The following is a 21,888-nucleotide window of genomic DNA, read 5'->3' as shown; positions in this document are numbered from 1 at the left end:
ACAGAGGAGAAACAGAGAGGCTATAAAGGGACTATATCATAGTGGCTCTCACATTAGTTTCAGATAAAGACCTCAAATTTAAGTCTCTCTATAGTATAGATAATCCAGTCTCACCTTTGTCCGGTTCATAGCTGTAAGCCAGGCTTCCTTCTTCAGAGTGAATTCTCGTTGATGCAACAATTCCACCATTAAACCTTGTCATGCTGTAAATATTAGAGCAAAACTTGAAAACATCTGGAGTTTATCTTTTAAATACATAAATGAAAATACTAACCAATCCCAGGCTTCCACAATCTCTGGCCACCTTCAGTTGGAAAGTACCTTCTACAGAATCTATTCTCAACCAGGGTTTCGTAGAAGACTAGGGTTCCTCCAGTGGTTGCTAGGGTTTTCTAGAGCAATGGCTGACTAATCTTCTATCTGATAGTGTCTGCATAGTTCAGGGGCCAACACCATTTATCAGGGCCAGCAACATGAAGCTGCCAATGAGCTTTTTGCTGTCTGTAAGGGTGGCATCCCTACCACAAGAGTAAGTGTCGGTTCACACATATGCGATGCGGGAACCCTGCAAATCCCTCCCAAGCAAAAAAATATAACCCCTCTAGCAATACACACAAATCTGAGCGTGTGCAGAGTGCCTCCAAGGCTCTGTTCTATCAGGAGATTGATTGGGTCATTGGAAGAAGGGGAGGAGGACAATAAAGCTGAAACACAAATATGTCTTGTCTTTTAGTCAAAATAGGTTCATTATCAAATACTTAAAGTAGAACTATCATTTTGGATGGAGTAAAAGAAGGTTATAACTCCTGTTTGCTTATTTTATGCCATCTGTGTCCCATTGGGGAGAGTTCCTTTCACTTCCTGTCCCATAGCCAAAACAGGAAGTGAGAAGAAATGACTACAAATTAAGGGAATCCCTTGGACTCCCCAGGTCACCAGAATTAGTGTCCCCATTGGGAAAGTTCCTTTATATTACTTTTCTGGGGACAACCCAATATTTGGGATTTTCTTTTACTTTCACTTTCAATGATAATGGTAAACAGGACAAATAGAGAAGGTGAATGTCCTTAACGGGAGCACATAAAGAAATACAATCTGGCAGGTGTTCCAATCCTTCTCCACTCCATCCAAAACTAAAAAAATAAGTTTTGCCTTTAGTTGTATTTTAACAAAAAGGAAAGATTTTGTTACTGAAAAGCAATAATTTGTATATTGCCATGCACAAGCAAGTGCTATAAAACAAAATATCTTATGCTTATTTAGCGCCCCCCTGACCCCCGGCATTAAGGAAGGTGGACATTTCATCTCAGGGTGCTGGTTCTTAGGCATGGTAGTTGTGGATGGTTGCAGAAAAGATGGGCGCCAGTCACTTTTAGAATGAACAAAAACAACTTTATTGCTCACAACAGAAAAATGCGGGAGAGAGGGTTAGGGCACAGGACACCCTAGGACAATGTAAAGACAGATTGGACTCCAAAAACGAAATGGCAAGGTAGACAGAAATATAGAACAAGGGTCTTAGTTCTGCACCCAATGTTCTGTACCTACGTAGAAACAGCTGTCTCCTATAGCAACCAAAACTCACAGCACTGTACAGGGTTTCCTTGGATGAGTCACTTTTGACTCTTTCACAGTTGCCGACTCATAAGGAGTAACCTCTTGTACTTCATCTCAGAACTCCATCCTTCTCCTCATGCCTCCAGGCAATAAGAAGTTCTCTCTCTCTGGCAGATCCTCTCTCATGCCTCCAGGCAGCAAACCCGCTCTCTCTGGCAGAGTCTCGAGCACATGCTAAGGTCTTAGACCCCAGTCCTCACCCAACGCAGCTGTTCCTCGCACATCCACACCAGAGCAAGGTCTGGGCAGAAGGACCCTGATTACCTGACTTCCAATAATATACTTTCTCCCAGCATGCCTAATGGCCTGAAACTCCTACTGATTGACTGAAAGAGATATGCTTATTCATAACTCTAACTGCAGCTCATCACACTAATGCCAAAGGTAACAGGGCCACCTACTGACAGAAGGAAGGAACCACAGTTAAACCAGGCTTAGGAGAGAACCCAAACAATCCCAAAGAGTATAATTCAGCCAGGTTAGTTACCACCTAGCAGTGGCGGCTGGTGCTCAAAATTTTTGGGAGGGCGCAAACAGAAAAATGGGTGGGCTCGGGACGCACTGCTCTGCGCCCCGGGTCCACCCTTTCCTGAAGCCTATTAGAGCCTCTGGCTCTAATCAGGTGATGAAAAAGAAGCCCATTGAGCTCCATGCGTCCTGTGCCCCCAACACACCGGCTGCCACTGCCACCTAGCACTAATAAATTTACCAATAGCCCCTGTTTAAAGTGTTACTAGACCCAGTAGCCTGCATTCACTATATCTGGTCTCCCACAGTACACAGAACATGGAAATGCAATTAGTTTAGTAAAAATAAACTGCTAAATACCTTTTCTCATCAGCAGTAAAAGCAGCCTTGTGACTTCTATCAATGTCCGGCTGAGCACTGGTTAAAGCTTAAAGGAAGTGTCTTCATTCTCCCCTGATTGTCCTATGAAACTGCAGTTTCTGGACAGTGTTGATTGGCCCTGTGCTGATCACACTCTCCCATAAACAAAAAAAAACTCTCTAGCAATACATGCCAAACTGAGCATATGCAGAGTGCCCCCAAGGCTCTGTTCTATTAGGCAGTGGATTGGGGACAGTGGAAGAAGGATATGATCAGAAAAAACAGGATCAACACTTTAAGACAAGGGTGCTACACTTACGTGTATAAAGGAAGGGAAACAAACAAGGTTAAACAATTATTGAATTTAGCTTCCCAATAGTATCACCAGCAAGTGACCTATAGAGTATAGTGAAGATAGATTTTGGGTCATCATCCTCATATTTTTGTTCCCTGGAGGAGCTGTCACTATGGGTTCTTTTTTTTTTTTTTCTTTACTTTGCCTATGATTTGGGTAATCTTTGTAAAATTAATTTTCATTGCGTTCAATAAGGTACAGGTATGTGAAACTTTACTTTGCAAAGGAAATATGCTCTAGTCCTATGCATTTTCTGTATGTGGACTTACGGACTGAAGAATCCCCATAAACGAGCTTCGTTCTTGGATACTCTTATGTTTGAGTAGGAATATGTTTGTTTAGGTAGGTCGGACATACCCATGACTGCCTTCAGGTTCCACAGACCATTTAGCTGTTAAGAAACAATGCCAAAATGTTAAAGGAACAAAACCAAACAATTTTTCTTTAAATATTTCAGGCATTTTTCACATTGAAAATATTTCAAAGAGTGAAAACCGTGCTATTCCCATAAAGCATAAATTAACCAAACAAACTCTACTGTGAGACACACACAGCACCAAGTATATTTTGTTATAGAGTTGCACTAAACTCAAAGCGAAAAATGAGTAAACAGAAAAAAATCTAAAATAAAATTGGAGATAAGTCCAAATGTCCTTCAAAAGTGGATACACAATCCATCACCGGAAAGGGTACATGATCCTAAGTGATAGCATCCACCTTGCCAGGTTATGTTGACCTCCTATTACAGAAGGTCAATGTCGCTTGTGGCTCAAACCCAGCCAAGGGCCTCTTACCCATCCAAAGAAACTTGAGATGAAGTACGTAAACCCACCACTTGAAAAGATTTAGTCGTGCAAGATCCCAAAAAAAAAAAAAATCTCACCATAGTATAAAATCCTTTAAACATTTATTAAGATAAAAAAAGAATGCATTTACGTCACAGCACTTTAATAATCACATAAAAATAATAAGCCAGCTGGCTCTGTGTAACAGCCCGTCTTTCGGGGATTAGCGTAACGTGGTGATGTCATCACGTCGCTCTATCTTGCGCGTTTCATCACACACTGACGTCCTGGGGCATGAGTCTTTTCAAGTGGTGGATTTCCCTACTTTATCTCAAGTTCCCTTGGATGGATAAGAGGCCCTTGGCTGGGTTTGAGCCAAAGCAAGATTGACCTTCTCCAATAGATGGTCAACATAAGCTGGTAAGCAAGCAATTTATAAGGTGGAGGCATTCACTATGGATCACATACCCTTTCCGGTGACGGATTGTGTATACACTTTTGAAGGACATTGTTTCATCACATTTGGACTTTCTTTTCTGTTATCTCCAATTTTAATTTAGATTTTTTTCTGTATTTACTCATTTTTAGTTTTGGGTTTATAACAAAAAATATTTTTCACATTGTAGTCAGAGCCTTCTGCAGAAATACAGATTTAAGCTCTTTATGATGGAAGGTAAAACAAATCCTAACGCCTAAGCACAGTTTTGCAACATTGACACGTGTTAGTAAAACTGCACATATCATTGTAATTACTTTGTGTATCCAGGTGGATTATATCTTTTGGTAATTTTACCTAATTTGATGGCAAAATGGTGATGGATTTCTCATTTTTTTTTATTATCAAGGAAAAACTGGCACAAAATAGTAAAAAAAATGACATAAAAAAAAAAAAAAATGTAGCCATATATTTCCTGCTATTGCCATACCCTACCACCAAAGAACAACCCCAAATAAAATTCTCCTGCTCCTGACGATCGCTGCTTTACCGCATATGTGTATGTTATTTGTTGTTTGTACCGTAGTAGGGTGGAAACAATAGTGCACATTTTGTTTTTTGTAATCCTACCTAAAACATGCTGACATTAACTGACTCTGATGCTAAATAAAAAATGTTTAAAAAAAAAAAAATTCTACCTAAAATACACTGATTCTGACCTTTGACCCTAACCTTGACCCTAACCTTAAATCTAGATCTAGCTATTTTTTTCTTTACTGTTTATTATTATTATAAGTAGTGTTACTATTAGGCCCCTTTCACACTGACAGACCAATCAGGTCCACGGGTCAATTTTTCAGGCGGACCCGATTGGACCATCCATAGCTCTCTATGGAGCAGCGGATATCAGCAGATATCTGATCATTTGATCAGACGACATTTTGATGGAAATGGACAGATGGCCGTTTACATCCGACTGTCCCATAGAGAACACAAGGCTGTGTTTGTGTCCGCTCTGCATAGTGTCATCCGCCTGCTCAGTGGGGATACACAGAGAGATCTCCCGCCAAGCAGATAGATCCGCTTGATGGAGTCAGCCTCGTGTAAAAGGGGCCTTAGTGTTAGAATTAGCGTTTTTCTTACACACACTTCTTTTTTTACAGTTCTCCTCTCTGCCTAGGAGAAAAAGATACAATGTATTTTTTCTCTATTCAAGAGGAGAAAACAAAACAGGGGTTGGCTTCACAATGACTGCTCACTGTGATAGCCAATCAGAGGCTATTGCATCGATCAGGTGATCATTAGTACAAGACCCAAAGCTTTAGGGGAGAGCTTGGTCTCTGTGCTGGGAGAATGCTGTGCACTCTCAGCACAAAGACAGTGCCACATACCATGGCGACCTCATATATAAAAACACACGTCTGTGAGGCTGCATATATGTGTACACTCATTGGGAAGGGTTTAAATAATTTTAAACTGAATCTAAAGGTAAAACAAATGTAGCACTGTCCCGGTAGGGCTTGCTGTGTGTTGACTGCTTAGGCCTCCTCTGATTACCTGCAGACAGTCGCTGGGGGGTTTTCACATATCTCTCCTTACACCCGTTTGCTCGTTACTCAATAAACAGTCCAGGATATTTGAATTTGTATTTATTGTGGAACTTGGATCGGAGAAGGGAATAGTGGGATATTCCAACTGAACTATTCACAGTAGATAAGGACAACTCTCACATTGCCTCACCAGATAACTTGTGGAAGTAGACACACTGCTTTAACCATACTGCCACTTGTTTGAAAGAATTAAGTCTTCTGGCTCTCTCTAGCAGCAGACTTGACTGAAAGATTGTATTAACATGCCTTATTACATTTCATATATATTTCAGCTTATGCCCATTCCATGATGAAATATGGGCCCTTGCATTTACATAGTAACGAGCTAGACTGACACCCATTCATCCACCCTGGACAGCAGACAGCTATATTTTGCATTTAGACGACATGTTAAACCACCTGTCCATTCATTCATTTGGACACTTGACAGTTGGACATTTTGCATAAGAGATTGCTGACGCCACCCATAAACAATTGACAATTGCTTACATTAACACATGACAACTGAATGCAGACGGGGCGACCCTCCGACAAAACACAGATTCAGATACGGGAACACCTCATATTGACACAGATGCATGGCGAAAGCAAAAGGCCCTTTCATGTACTGTTCTGTCTGAGATGTGCTTTTGTTAATTTGACTGATGAATTGTAAACCAGTTGAAGCAGTTTTTTCCCGCTTAAACGTGCCTTAAATAAGAGCTACACTTGCAATAAAATCAGTTGTGACTGCGCTAAGTTTGAGTGCTATGTGTCGTCATAACGACGAGAGGGAATTCACTATCTAGGGGGGTTGGCAACTGCAGGGCTGTATATCATCGTGATTGCCTCCTGACGAGAATTGAGCTAACAGTTTTGGTGTCAGAAAGTTGGATCTGCCAAAAACACAGTATGGGATAAGTAATTATATTTTTTATTATTATTATTACTACCCTATACTGTCAGAGCAGATAAACGGTACCCAGTTAACCGCTATTTTTAGCACCTCCCGGGAATCTGATATTCCCAAAGATGGGGTCTGATACTCCAGGGCCTGAAGCTCCAAAGATAAGATGGGGTCTGATATCCCAGGGTTTGGAACCCGTTTACAAAGCAGTACTGTGTGTGATAGTGAATTCTCCCTCCAAAACTTGTATATATTGCTGTATAGACATTTAACTGTATTTTTAGTCGATATAAGATTGCATGCCATTGTATAGATGTATGTGGAGATTGTATGTGATATTAAGCTGAGCCTGAAGGTATACACTTGGCCACCAAGGATAGTTAACAGCAAACCATGAGTTGGATATATATAAATCTGATTATTAAGACGCAGGAAACCACATAAGTTGGGAAACCAGGTTTTTCAATAGAGTCTAAATACTGACCTCACCACCCCTATATATATATATAAACCTTCAAACTCAGCTGATCTCACTTTGTATTCTGAGCTTAGATAATGGGAAATTCTCAAGGTAAGGGGAATCTCAAAAAAAAAAAAAAAGATGAAATTTACGTTTGGGAAATTGTATGAAAATTGTATCGTGTATGGGCAACCTTAGATCCATGAATCGTTATGTTGTGTTCGTTTTAACACTGTTCCTAAAGGTGCTGTATCAGCAAAGCATTTCATAACACTGAAATGAATATTGGTTGCATAATAATTTGTTTTGTGTTTATTACTTATGTTTTAAAGTGATGTGATTTTGCCACGGAAAAGGTAACAAATCCGTACTATGCTGGTCATGGCAGCTTTTAGAAGCAAGGAAATATATATTTGGTGTGTAAAGTGTGACCTTAAGGACTAAAATTGTATTTCTATCCTTAAAAATCGTAAGCAATTTTGAACTTTTATCATTAAGGTTTTGTGTCACCGACTTTTCTTTCTTTATCACTGACCTGTTAAAAAAAAAAAACAATATATATTTTCTAGTGCCTTTTTAGCAAATAAACCCCCCTCCCCCCCCCTCTCCTGTCTGTGACACAGGTAACTGCAGAAGGGACTGTAAATAGTTGTGTTGTCTTACAAATTTAACTATCAGTTTTGCTTTATAGAGAAAACTAGTTTTTGAGGAATGTTCCGAATGGGTGAAGAATGGGTGACGTATGGGTTCTTGTATAAATGGGAAATTGCAAATGTTTATTTTTGAGCTGCTCATTTTTTCAACCATGGTGAACAATAATAATTTTTTTTCTTTAAGTTTATGGTATACCATAATAATATAAAAAAAATATATATAGAAATCCACGTGGTAATAATTAATTTGACGTCAACAATTTTTGGTATTAGAGAAGTGCACTGTTAGGAAGGGAAATGTTTGACATGCTTACTGTATGCTAAATTCCTCTGACCGTTGGTTTATTTTTAGGAGGAAAAGTAAAATGTTTTGTTACTAAACCTTTCTTGATGCTTATTCCTCAGATAAGTGTAATTTGAGACTTTCAGAACGAACAATCACAGCCTTCAACGACAATGGGAGTATTGCTTACAAATAGTTTTTTTCTGATTGATTAGACTGTTTTTATGGGTGTTAGAAAGTTTTTATTTATTGGGTGTCAGATATTTGATGTGTTCTAATTTGACATATATGAGCTCTGGCATAAATAAGGTGCTATGCTTTAGATAATTAAGCATCTCTGGTCTTTTTAAAGTTTTCTTTTAGTATATTGGTCTTAGAAAAAAAAAAAAAAATAGGATGGAAGTGGATGGCTTGTTGATAGTGTGCTAAGAATTATAATGAATTTATGCCAGCGTTACTACTTTGATATTGTTAAAAATTTAAAATTTTAAGGTAACCTCCTGTGGTGAATTCAATTAGTTGATCTCCTTTCATTCTAAAGGTGACTCATTGCCCAGGTTTTGCATATAAATGGTCCTTGAAGTCAGATCCTGTGTCTCCAGGGCTATTTGTTTTCAATTTCCTGTTCTGTGTCACCGAGCAAACTGTGCAATCTCTTATAAATTTATGTTTGCATGAGTACTTACTTCTAGCTGTTTTGTGTGTCTCTATGTGTCCATGTACACAAGACAGCTTGAATTGCACTCCCTGTTGTTCAGTGATCACAGCATCTTAGCCATGCAAGGGATTCTCAGTTCTAGGTAGCTGCCTGCTTGGGTGAGTCAGAGGACTGCAATTTAACCCATCTCCACCTTTGGAGGAATACAAGGCAGTTCAACCCCTCCAAGGGCCCTCACCATTGTTGCATGCGTAGACATGCTGTGTTCTCCCAAAACAGTGCCATTAAGTATCCTTCCAGTCTGAAAATTACCTGCCTTCCTGTAGGCCCTAAACCCCAGTGCTGCGAGTAGTTTCACTAGCATTTATTTTTGCTGCCTGCCTGTAGGCCAGAAGCCCAGTGGCGCAAAATACTCCTGCCATTCTTGTAAAACTTGTATTCTTGTCTCTGTACTTACCTGCTATTCTTGCTAAAGTCAGAATGACTCCAGACCCGTCTCAACCCCATGAGTCCATTTATTCTCATATCTAGAGATTTTGCAAGAGGAATATGTGGCAGAATTAATTAATTGAAAAAATTAAACAGTGATTATGGTGATATCTCGCTCTCGTTTCCTTTGCCAACAGGTGCACCAACCCACCCATTCAAGTCTGGAGACAGAGTCCTGGTGAAGGCCCGACCCGACGGACCTCCTGCAACAGTTCAAGCAGTGACCAGAACAGCGGTATTGACAGACGACTCCCTGGTTTGGATCCACGCATCGCGACAGACGGAAGCCCCACCCCTGGACCAGACGAATGACTGGAGATTGTGACGACGAGCACCAGACGAATTCCAGCTGGATCTAGACAGACGCATTGGTACAGTGCCAACGGACACCCCTACTCCTGGAAGACTTTGCATTCGTGCGACAGTGGTACGCTTTGTAGCAAGCTGAGCACTAGTAGCCACTGTCTGGTTACTTGCAACATGTGCTCACCACCCGGTGAACCTCTCCTCATTTTGCCCTTGCTCACCCCAGGAAAAGAGAGAGACACGAGACATTCATGTCTCCGCTTTACAGTCGAAGTCAAGCCGATTGGACACAAAGGACATTGTTTTTACGTTGTAGCCACCAGGGACTTGGTCTGACCGCTCTGAAACGAGGGTCGAAAGGGAATTTTTTCCTCCCATTGAATGTGGGGAGGTTTATTTTTTGCCCTTTCCTGGAAAAGGCTCTAGGACATGTTGAAAAATCAACTGCCATAGTCAACAGGTGGTATGTGCTGCCATGGTCTATTTGTAGTGACTTTATTGCAATAATAATTGAGTTGGATTTTTCAGGCCATGGATTCTTGCAAGCTATGACCCTCCCCATTGAACATGTCTGTTTTGATTTGATAGAATTCTAAGAAGTTATATCCCTATGTGCACACAACCAAGTCACCAGCTTACATACACCTTGGAATATAATGTCACCTGTTTTGTGCTAATCAATTACCAAGAATATGACATGCACTCATACAAACCCACAACCCAGGTATGTCAAGAATGTCCAGCTCATTCATAGTTGGACATATATCCCAGGAGGGCACATAGTGCTATTTAGAGACTCTAAGTGATCCCACCGTTATGAATAAAGTTGGGATCAAAGGTTGGGTTGAAAGATTGTATTAACATGCCTTATTACATTTCATATATATTTCAGCTTATGCCCATTCCATGATGAAATATGGGCCCTTGCATTTACATAGTAATGAGCTAGACTGACACCCATTCATCCACCCTGGACAGCAGACAGCTATATTTTGCATTTAGACGACATGTTAAACTACCTGTCCATTCATTCATTTGAACACTTGACAGTTGGACATTTTGCATAAGAGATTGCTGACGCCACCCATAAACAATTGACAATTGCTTACATTAACACATGACAACTGAATGCAGACGGGGCGACCCTCCGACAAAACACAGATTCAGATACGGGAACACCTCATATTGACACAGATGCATGGCGAAAGCAAAAGGCCCTTTCATGTACTGTTCTGTCTGAGATGTGCTATTGTTAATTTGACTGATTAATTGTAAACCAGTTGAAGCAGTTTTTTCCCGCTTAAACGTGCCTTAAATAAGAGCTACACTTGCAATAAAATCAGTTGTGACTGCGCTAAGTTTGAGTGCTATGTGTCGTCATAACTCCCGGCCGGACGAGAGGGAATTCACTATCTAGGGGGGTTGGCAACTGCAGGGCTGTATATCATCGTGATTGCCTCCTGACGAGAATTGAGCTAACATTGACTGACACCTATCCACTGACTCTTCTTCTTGAAAGGATGGCCCTCACAGGACAGGCCCTATGACTTAGATCTGTACTCACAGTAGGCAGAATCAGATCCTTCCTGGTGTCTCATTTGCAGTCAGCTCTGCAGGACCTCAGCTTCACTCTGCCTCTCAGGTCAACCACCCAAGGCCACATGGCAACTTCTACAGAGGAGGGGCAGCTGCCCCCTCCCTCTGGGACCCCGCTCTCCTGCCAAAGACCCCGAGCACATGTGCCCCTGGCATTTATACAGTCACCCAGCATGCAAAAAGGCACTTTCCTCTGCCAATCACCAGGGCTGTAACAATGCCTGTGCCCTCACTTGCCAGGTTTCCTCCCATATGCCTCCCTATTGGACAAGTGTGAAACTTTCAGACAAGTTGAGCTGCACCTGAGCACCATGAGCAGGCCCTATCAATAGATCCTGCTCCCTGGTAGGCTGAGAGTACTCTAAATTTACCTGCCAATCTTCCTGGTAAGCAGAAAGACCCAAAAACTACACTCTCATCTAGCACCTACCTTGGAAGGTGTTACACTAAAAATAGGGATGAGAGAATCCTATTGGGTTTGATTTGTAAACAGTTTTGCAAATCTTTTTTTTTCAAAGGTGTTCATTTACGTTCTTTGTGTTTACGTGGCATACAAAACAATTGCCATCTAAACCAGAGCAATGGTATTAATGTCTGCTACACAGAGCCCAACAATAATAAGGAGCAGGATAGTACAGATTAAACCATCCATAAAATATCTTAACTGTTAGCATTAATAGTCAGAATCAGCTATATGATAAACATGGGCAATCCGAATCAGCCAAGAAACAAAAAGAATAAGCAAGATAAAACAACAACCACACATACAACCACTCACAACAATCACACACACACACACACACACACACACACACACACACACACACACACACACACACACACACACACACACACACACACACACACACACACACACACACACAGTGCTCTTTCCAGACCCAGGTAGAGGATTTGTAACTGACCCATTTAAAGGGAGAATTGTGAAGAAACCAGATCCACCATTTGAGCAATGCTCTCTTTAACGTGGGGCAAAAGGGGCAGCTACCCTGGGCTCTGTCATTGTTGTGGAGCCCAAAGCAGCTCCCCCTTGAGCCCCATACTGCACACAGATTTTATGGAGTAGCCACACTATGACAGCGTAGAGGCACAGCTGTGGGCTGCATGTGATAGAGCCCGCTCGTCCTGCTTCTCCCTCTGTCAGGAGCTGCAGGGCCAGAGTGGTGCTCTGTGATCCCCCCCACCCCCATTCTCTGACTTGTGTAGCACAGAGCCGAGTGAATTGTTGTGGCTGTGTGATAGGCGGAGACTGCACTGTGCTACACCACTGTGAAGCAGGTGAGAAAGAACTGTGGAGGGGAGGGTGGTTGCTTGTGCAGAGAATCAGCTCAGTGCTCAGGGTGGGGATGTATGAAAAGAGATGATAGTTGTGTAGGGAGGGGGCAGGTTGTGTAAGCTGATTTCCATACACAGCTTGGGGTGTAAGCTGGTTTAGAGGTAAACTGTGGATAGGAGGGTTACAGAGGTGAGCTGTGGATGGGGGGGCACAGAGATGAGCTGTGGATGGGGGGGGGGTACAGAGGTGAGCTGTGGATGGGGCTGTGTTTGTGGGGGGTACAGAGGCAAGCTGTGGATGGGGGGGGGGTACAGAGGTTAGCCGTGGAATGGGGGGGGGGGAACAGACGTGAGCTGTAGATGGGGGGTAAAGAGGTGAGCTGTGGATGGGGGGGGGACAGAGGAGAGCTGTGGGTGAGGTGTACAGAAGAGAGCTGTGGATTGGGGGAGGGGTACAGAGATGAGCTGTGCAAGGGGGGGGGGTACAGAAGTCTGTGGATGGGAGGAGGGGTACAGAGGTATGATGTGGATGGGGGGTACAGAGGTAAGCTGTGGATGGGGGGGTACAGAGGTAAGTTGTGGATGGGGGGTAGAGATGTGAGCTATAGAGGGGGAGGTACAGAGGTAAGATGTGGATGGGAGGAGGGGTACAGAGGTGAGCTTTGGATGGGGGGGGAGGGGATACAGAAGTAAGCTATGGATGGGAGGAGGAGGAGTACAGATGTGAGCTTTGGATGTTGTGAGTTGATGTGCTGTACACTTCAGCTACTAATCAGTGAACTGTAATGATGTGCTATAACCTCAAGCAACCAATCAGGGAGCTATGAAGATGTGCTGTAACCTCTAGCAACCAATAAGTGGTAATGATGCACAGTAATCTATAGCAACCAATCAGTGAACTGTAATAATGTGCAGTAACTTCTAGCAACCAATCAGTGAGCAGTAATGATGTGCAGTAACCTCTAGCAACCAATCAGTGAGTGATAAGGATATGCAGCAACCTCCAGCAACCAATCAGTGAGGCTGGACAAATCAGTGAGTGTGGACCAGTTCTTTTTGTTTTCATTATTAAAGTTTTTTAGGATTACTATTATACCGGATTTATATAGCGGCAACAGTTTGCGCAGCACCTTACAACATGAGGGCAGACAGTACAGTTGCAATACAATTCAATACGTCTATGTGTGTGTTTGTTTTTGGGATGTTGGGGTGGAGAGCAAATTTGCATGGGAGGGGCCCAAGAAAATGTTTGCCCAGGGTCCAATCAATATTAAAGACAGCCCTGTATTTTAGAAGCAGAATTATCCAACCAAGTTTGCCATACTTTAGTCATATTTTTTAGAACAGAACAGAACAGGCACATCAGTTTTAGGAATCTTGTTTGAAGGTTAAACTTTGCTGCAAACCTTAGTGAAGTCTTTGAAGGGTAAATCTTGTTATTCAGATCTGGCTGTTTGTGGAGCTAATAAGCAAGCTATTGTCAAACCAAAAGTATGGGAAGCCAGACAGGGTCATTAGGAACATGAGCCAATGCCAAATATAAAAATAAATAATTATTAAAAAAAACAATATGTCTCCCTACGCAGAATTGTCAGCTCTCCGTAACAGATCCAACATACACTCCTTTGACTTTCCTGGGGCAAAAGTTATGCATTTCCATATTAGTTATTCCTTATTTTTGGGGGCAAACCTGCAAAGCTTTCAACCAAAAGTTTGTGATTTGCAAACTCTGCAAATCTCGAGGATTCACCATAAACCCATGGCACTGGTGTACCTGAACCTCATCCCTAGTTTTAGAGTGGTGAGAGGTTAGATCCCTCTTTAGGTTTATATTTTTATCTGTATCTGTGTCCCCACTGGGGAAAGTTAGGCCCCATTCCCACTTGTGCATTAAAGTCTTACATTAAAGTCTTACATGCTTCATCTTTGATGCACTTTTGTTAAAACGCATGTTCTATAAAGTTCAATGGCAACGTGCCTAAAGAGCACGTAAACTACATCTAAAATGCTTTGCACCAAAAAAATGCACTGTATAAGTGAGAACTGGTCCTGACCCTCTCTATTGGTCCTGGTGACCATTGCCATCGGGATTGAAAGTGAGGGAAAATACAACATTTTGAATTGTCATTGGATTTATTTTCTCTCATTTCCTGGAATCTATAGTACTATACTATGCCACTCTAAACATGCCTCTTTCGAGGTTGTTTCAGCTCCCATCGGATGCACGCCTGCTCAGCTGCTCAGTAAAAATGAATGGCCTGCACACTGATGCCATAACTGGACTAAGTCCAAGAAACGCGTCAGGCCACAAAGGACTACCATTCCTGGATATGATGCATTATGTTGTCCAAATGGTTTTACGACTTTGTATTCTGGTGGTGTAGTAGTTTATATATAATGAAAAATTAAAACCAGAGAGGTGATCAAATACCACCAAACATTACCAAAAGGAAGCTCTATTTGTGGGAAAAAAAGACATCAATTTTATTTGGGTACATCGTTGCACGACTGTTGTCCATTAACCACTTCCCGACCACCCGCTGCCTTTTTATTGCGGCAGGCTGTCTCTCCTGCACAAACCGACGTAGACCTACGTTGGTCACGCGCGGGAAGCTAGAGGGCGAACGGGCGCCGGCACACTTCTGCCCCCACGCAGCAGCGGGGAAGCCGATCACTCCTCGCTGAGAGAGAAGGACGGTCAGCTGTTGTAAACACAGCAGACCTTTCTTCTCCCTGAAATGATCACAGAGCACCTGTGATCCTTCTATATAGGATCACAGGTCTCTATAGTCATTTCACAACCTACGCCCCCCCACAGTTAGAATCACTCCACTAGGCTCACATTTAACCCATTGAGCACCCATAGGGTTAACCCCTTCCCTGCCAGTGTCATTATTACAGTAGCAGTGCAGATTACTGTAGTAATGTCACTGGTACCCCCAAAAGTGTAAAAAATGTCAGTTAGGGGTCCGATCTGTCTGCCGCAATGTCACAGTCCCACAAAAAAATTGCAGATCGCCACCATTACTAGTAAAAAAACAAAACAATAAAAATGACGTAAATCTTTACCGTAGTTAGTAGACGCGATAACTTTTGCGCAAACCAATCAAAATACGCTTATTGCGATTTTTTTTTTTTTACTAAAAATATGTAGCAGAAAACAAATTGGCCTAAAATGTTAAAAATTTTTGATTTTTAAATCTTTTTTTTTTTTTTGGGAATGTCATATAGCAGAATGTGAAAAACATTGTTTTTTTTTTTTTTCAAAATTGTCGCTCTTTTTTTTGTTTATAGCGCAAAAAATAAAAATAGCAGAGATGATCAAATACCACCAAAAGAAAACTCTATATATGGGAAAAAAAGGACATAATTTTTTTTTGGGTACAGCATCGAATGACCGTGCAATTGTTAAAGTAACGCAGTGCCGAATCGCAAAATAGGGCCTGGTCATTAAGGGGGCAAATCCTTCCGGTCTTAAAGTGGTTAAAGTAACGCAGTGCGGTATCACAAAAAATGGCCTGGTCATTAGGGGGTAAAACCTCCTGTAGCTGCAGTGGTTAAAGAATTTGGAATGCCAAACCAGAACCCCAATAAAATCTATGAGAGCTGAATCTGTTAAAATAAAGATAAGCAGGGGAACATGTACCAGTGCAAAAAAAAAAAAAAAAAAAATGAAAAGCCAGGAGCAGTGATTTTTTATTGCCTAAAGTAAAAAAATAAAATATAGAATTCCCTTAACCCTTTTGCTGCCAGGCTTGTACGCTGTACTGGTGCCCCCCCCCCCCTCGCACGCTTTCCAGGCTCCTCTTGCCCATCTGCTGGCCCGGGAGCTCCATGGATGGTGGAGGCAGGTGGAAGGGAAGGTGCGACCGGCTCGCTTATCTGGGAGCACAGGAGAGACATGCAGGGTCTTTTAGAAAAGAAAGTATAGGGTACTGAAAATTCGTTGCCATTTCACGGGCGCATGCAAATTTAAAGTTGGACATGTTGGATATCTATTTACGCGGCGCAACCATGTCTTTTATATTTTATCAAAACGTGGGTCGTGTTTCCTTGCCCTAAAATTCACTTAAGTGTGTTTTTTTACTGAAATTTTGCGTTCCTTAACTTTGTGGTAATAACGTTTCACTTAAAAAATTGGAACTTCCACTATTTTATTCTCTAGGGTGTCTGCCTTCAGAAAATATATAATCTTTGGGGGTTTTGTGTAATCTTCAGGCCGAAAAATAATTTTTAAACGTGTGCAAAAAAAACGCAAAAATGGCTCTGGCAGCGAAACATGTCTGCAGGGTGTCCTACTCCTGTCTGTAAAAGAGCAAATCTCTGTGATGTACAGGAAGTGCTGCAGCAGCACGGACATTTACAAAGAAAAACTGTTTAAAAAATGCCAGCAAATGATTTTGACATTGATGGCTTCTTTGTGTTGAAAACAAAAAAACACACACACGCACAGACCTCTTGAAGGATCTGCCATGCCATCTACAGTAGATATGATGGTAGGAGGATGTGGGTCAATTCCTAGTTCAGATTTAGCAGTGCCTTCCTGATGAAACAGCGATGCAGTTTATTAGGGATAAAATTACAGTTTGGACCAAACCTAGGTTCAGACCAACCTTTGTCTGTTTAACCCGTTTGGTCCCCTGTTTAGCGGGAACCGTGCATCAAATACAGAAGCTGTATTTATACTGCTTCTATATATGACAGCTCCTGCTGTCTCTGGTTCCTACAGATGCTGTGGGTGCTTGCAATATCCCTACGAACCACTGATGTCATGGAGAATCCCTGGTCCATTTAAGCAAAGGGGTGGGGATAGCAGTGACATCACTGCCAAAATATGACCCTGGCCATATTTATTAGATGATTTCACCCATATCCCTGCCCTTTCCCATATAGAGTAAATGCTTGGGGGCTGATACTTAGATGGTGTTACCATTGGGATCAAACATATGCTCTGTTTTTATCCCCCCCCCCCCCCAACTCTAGGAATTAAATTGCTTAGTATGTCTAGGGGTTCCAGAATAAGGAAAAATACTTATTTATCTCCATTCTCCAGCATGGCCCCTCCAGCTGTGAGACCAGTTCAACATTGCCCCCTCTATAAGTAGCTCCTGGCCTCAGTCATGTTACGGCCTCCTCAATGTACAATATGGGGTTAATAGCCCTGCATTGTATGTGATGACGCCAAAGGACCTTCTACAGACAGAACCTTGTGGGAAAAGAGGGCAGTGCCAGATCTGACCAGAGCAGGGCATATGGAAAGTAATAATGCCTGTTACTGTACCCCCTAGGCATAACAAGCAACTAACCCTTGCAGAATGGGGGGTGGGGTATAGATTTTTTTTTCTAATTTCTGGAGTTGTGCTTTAAGCTACCTGTAGTCAAGAGATGACAAATGGCTGAACTGTCTGATTACCCACATTCCCACCCTCCCTAACGCTTACACCAGCCAGCTGCAGCCTAGGGGAATATTTGCTTAGGTATGTCCATCCCGTCCTTATGAGTGCGTGGTTAACCTTGAGTAAAGCACACCTCCAAATTTTTTGAGATGGGAATGAGGTACCCCTATTAGCAAAGTTATGTAGGCATAGGACACACCCCCTGTTCCACCCTCTTAAAGGAGAACTATACAAAAAAAAATTACTTAACCGGTTGGCATCAGCCACATGCAAATGTGCGGCCTCTCGGTGGGTGGGCCTTTGTGCCGAGCAGCTGCATATTTAAAAGCCAACACGGCGGTCACATGATCATAAACCCCACCCCTCCTCCCAGCATCCTAAACCCCTTAAAGGGCAGGGAGGCGCCAGCTTCAAGGGCTTAAACCCAAAAGTTCTTTTTTTTACCACTACTATTCCCTTTTGAAGTTTACAAATGCAGCAATTTAGAAATAGGATGAAAGGTTTAGCATTGGGAAACACTTTTTGAAAGATAAAAAGTACAATCTATATATAAATATATAGATCAGACCTAAATGAGGGACAAATGAGGAGGAAAGAGGGACAGAGGGACTTTGCTCAAAAAACAGACACAGTCTCTCAAAATCAGGGATAGTTAGGGGTTATGAGTAAAGAGGCTTCCATAATAGACCCCCTCTTCTGGAAGGGGTTGACTGGCTGTCATTATGCCTGCATAGCTTCCGGGACTAATAACCATGAGTGTGGAGCTTTGAGTTCTGACTTTACTGATTCATGTTTGTGCCCAATCTTTGTCTCAGAAGATATTGAAGCCATTGGCACCCAGGCAGCTTACGTTTACAGAAGGAGGTTTGCCAATGACACCTTCCATATTCTTTCAGGACAGGCTTCCTTGAATAAAATAATGTTATATCCCTTAAAAATATTCATTGTTTTACTATGTTACCTTTCATTTATTTTAGTATTATGACTTTAAAAAGCTTTTCCCAAAATCACTTACCCTTTTGACATCAGGCGGTATCCCTCTTATCTCTGTGCTGCAGTTTAGGGGACTTCCCAAGGTGGCATGGAAAAGGCAGGTCGAGAAAATGTAGAGTATGAGGGTCCCCATGGTACAGTGTGAGAGCTACAAAAGTGACCAGATTCCAAGGGTCAGTGTATGAACATACTGCACAAAGACTTTTTAACACTGTTCCACCCCACGCTTTTTCAGAAGTCACGGGTCAGAGGTCCACAGAGGACAAGATAAGAGAGGGAACGTCAAGCAAACTAAATATTGATACATGCCTTGCAAGCTGGGCTGTTTAATGTTTAATACTATACAATACACAAATAAAGGCAGAATTTACAAGCAATCACATAAAATATCCAATGACAAAAGAGTAAGTACATACCACGTATTGTGTGTTGCAAAAGTCCTTAGGATAACATGCACCTTTTGCTTAAGGCAAGATTCCTTAATAATCAAATATTACTGTAGCACTACCCCCTTGGGGGTTGCTGATTAATGGGTGTTCTTCAGCACTACTGTGACTCTGTAAACTGTCCAGCCCACCTGGCACTCTAGGTTCAGACATTGTGTATACCCCCTCAAGAATTACACTGACACAGTACAAATGAGTTTTGACTTTTACTCAGTGAGTAAGCAAGTGAAATTATGTCAGTCAGCTGAACACCTGTTTAAACCATCAAGGTTCAACCAGACTGACACAGAAAACAACACAATACAGTAAGTTATAATATCAGGAAACAGTATTGTAAATAACCTTCTATATCCTGGAAGTGTAATGCGTATTTCCTAACACAATAGGATAATGAAGCAATGCTCAATTTGAAAAAGAACTCTAGGCTAAGTTATATGTGTCCCCCTTTAAGAACTACTGTGCATCAATGCCCCTTCCTTTCGCAAGGTCTTGCTATGTTCTTCACCGGCAGTTGGAGCTCATAGATAATTTCCACTGTGGTTTAAAATTGCAAGGGGATCAGATGTTATATTGTAATCCTAAGTGAGTTGATGTCTGTTGCAAAGTCTGTGGTCAGTAAAGATGAGATTAAGTGAAAGTGGATAGTAATGCACTTCAATAGTAAACCAACAATATTAATGTGTAAAACAATCAAATCTTGTAGGTGCAAAAATAGTGCACAAAATTGGAGGACTTCAGAATCATGTGTAAACAAAATACAGTTTATCAATTAAAGTCCATAATCAAACATGTGCAAATAACATGTTCAGTGGTGAGTCCACATTTAGATGGTGACTGTGTTCAAATTCCAACGTAGTGAATGGCCTCTTGCCATATGTTAGACAAAACAGAGCCTCCAAATAAACTTGACAATGTGATAATAAAATAACGCCCAGTGATAAAGATGGACTCTTACCAGAGATGATGGAGGTAAAAACTTCAAGCATTAAAAGGGCACAGGAACAATTCCAACAAAGATAAATCTGTATATTTATATTAGTATTCAGATCCTGGCTACATAATCTAAATACAAGAGATACTGTATGTGTATGCCCTCCAGATCTGTGCAGTACTGCTGCTCTCTCTCCTTGTGACTGGTCTTGTCTCTGCCCCCTCCTGTAGTTTTCTGCAGGTAGCCTGTATTGGTTGGATCTGCTGGGTCCCTCCCACACCTCTGGTATCTGTACAGGATATGCACAGCCCAGTGATGATGTTGCTGCTACTTTTACAAGGTAATATTTGGGTTTTCAAAGAAATCTGATGCACATGTAGCACCCTTGTCATAAGCAGGGTTGCTAGTAAATTTACTGTAGTTGTGCTAGGTGGTAGCTAGCCTGGCTAATTTATAGTTCTGTGGTCATTGGATTTTCCTCCTAATCCTGGTTTGGCTGTAGTTCTCCCTTCTGTCAGTAGGTGGCACTGTTGCCTTTGACATTAGTGTGATACATTACAGTCAATCGGGTTATGCATATGTATGTTTCTCCCAGCCAATCACACTGGTAGCGGAGCATGCTGGGAAAGACTATTTATCTTGAGGCAGTCAGGTGATCTCTCTCTTACCACCCAGACCCCTGTCTGGGGTGGGTGTGTGTGTGCAATTGCTGCTGCTGGGTAGGCCTGAAGCCTGAGACCTAACCATGTGCTCGGGGCTCTGCAAAAGAGAGCCTGTACACTGCTTGGAAGAGTAAAGGAAGGATGGAGACCTGAGATGAAGTACCAGAGGTGACTCTGCCATAGGATGGAGAGCCTGGGAAAGCATCAAGATGGGGAATATCCACAGAATTCCTATACCTTCCCTGAGTTACCTGCTCTTGCTATCGGAGACAGCTGCTTCTACAAGTACAGATTGCTACAAGAGACTAGACCCAAGGCAGAGGAGTTGCCTCCCAGGTCAGTCTAAGCTCCAAGGTTCTTTTCCTGTACTGCTGTCTGCCTATACTTCATTTTTGTGTAAGGAGTCTGCCATTCTGCTATTTTTAATAAGGGTGTCCTTTGCCCTACCCCTCTCTCCCATTTTTGTTCCTGTTGAGAGAAATAAACTTCTCCTTGTTAAAGCATAAAAGTGACTGGCGACCATCTGTCTATCTTGTTCGCCACCCACCATGCCTATTAATCTGCACCCTGAGGAGGAATGTCAGCCCTCTCTGTCTCTGGGGGTCACCACCAGGCCTCTGGAGGTTGGGGGGTGCGCTACACACACAAAGTGGATTTATATTATCTGTGGCTATTGAGAAAAATAGTTATAAGAGAAGTATGGACTTTTTTTTTTCCCTCCAATCATGCTAACCTGTGTGGAAGCAGCATCGGTCTCCTGCCAGTTCTAACACTGAGAACCGAGCAATCTAACACCGCAGATCACTCAGCTCTCTGCTCTGCCCCCCACGTGCTCACTGGAGCACCGGGCTGTGGAGGGGACGGTAGAAGCCGGCTCAGGGTCTCAGCTTCTCACTGGTCCAGGCATGTGGTCTGTATTGTCACAATGTTACCCGAGCTCTGTGACGTTAGCAGACAGCAGACTTTAGCCCATTGTCTGCTGAAAACGTCTTTGCTGTCAGGTGAATGCCCGTTGGCTAATTGTTGGGGCCTGTACTGGCCGACACTTACTTCTGTATCCTGTGAATGCCTAATTTTGCAGACTGGCATTGAAAATCAATGGGTCTGTAAACATTCTGCTAAATTGTGGAACGGATGCAGACCCATTTTACAGACGTGTGAATGGACCCTATATGTGTTTGACATGTATTTACCGCCTGCGGTCA

The 21,888-nt window shown here is 42.2% G+C and overlaps 1 protein-coding gene across 1 annotated transcript in view; it reads right to left on the bottom strand.

Annotated features, from left to right (window-relative positions):
* Window positions 1-18,847, bottom strand: part of LOC309560647 (uncharacterized protein) — an 89,981-nt gene extending 71,134 nt beyond the window's left edge. The window contains exons 1-3 of the mRNA XM_082264267.1: window positions 18,667-18,847; window positions 3,070-3,191; window positions 115-203 (exon numbers count right to left, since the gene is read on the bottom strand). Of these exons, the coding sequence (XP_082120393.1) occupies window positions 115-203; window positions 3,070-3,191; window positions 18,667-18,777 (322 nt within the window). The 5' untranslated portion in view covers window positions 18,778-18,847. The remainder of the gene's footprint in view (window positions 1-114; window positions 204-3,069; window positions 3,192-18,666) is intronic.
* Window positions 18,848-21,888: the final 3,041 nt, after the last annotated feature.

This window comes from Pelophylax lessonae (genome assembly GCF_965119305.1).
Source record: "Pelophylax lessonae genome assembly, chromosome: 7".
NCBI lineage: Eukaryota > Metazoa > Chordata > Amphibia > Anura > Ranidae > Pelophylax > Pelophylax lessonae.
Note: the sequence above shows the minus strand (reverse complement) of the source record. Positions and strands in the feature narration are given on the sequence as shown.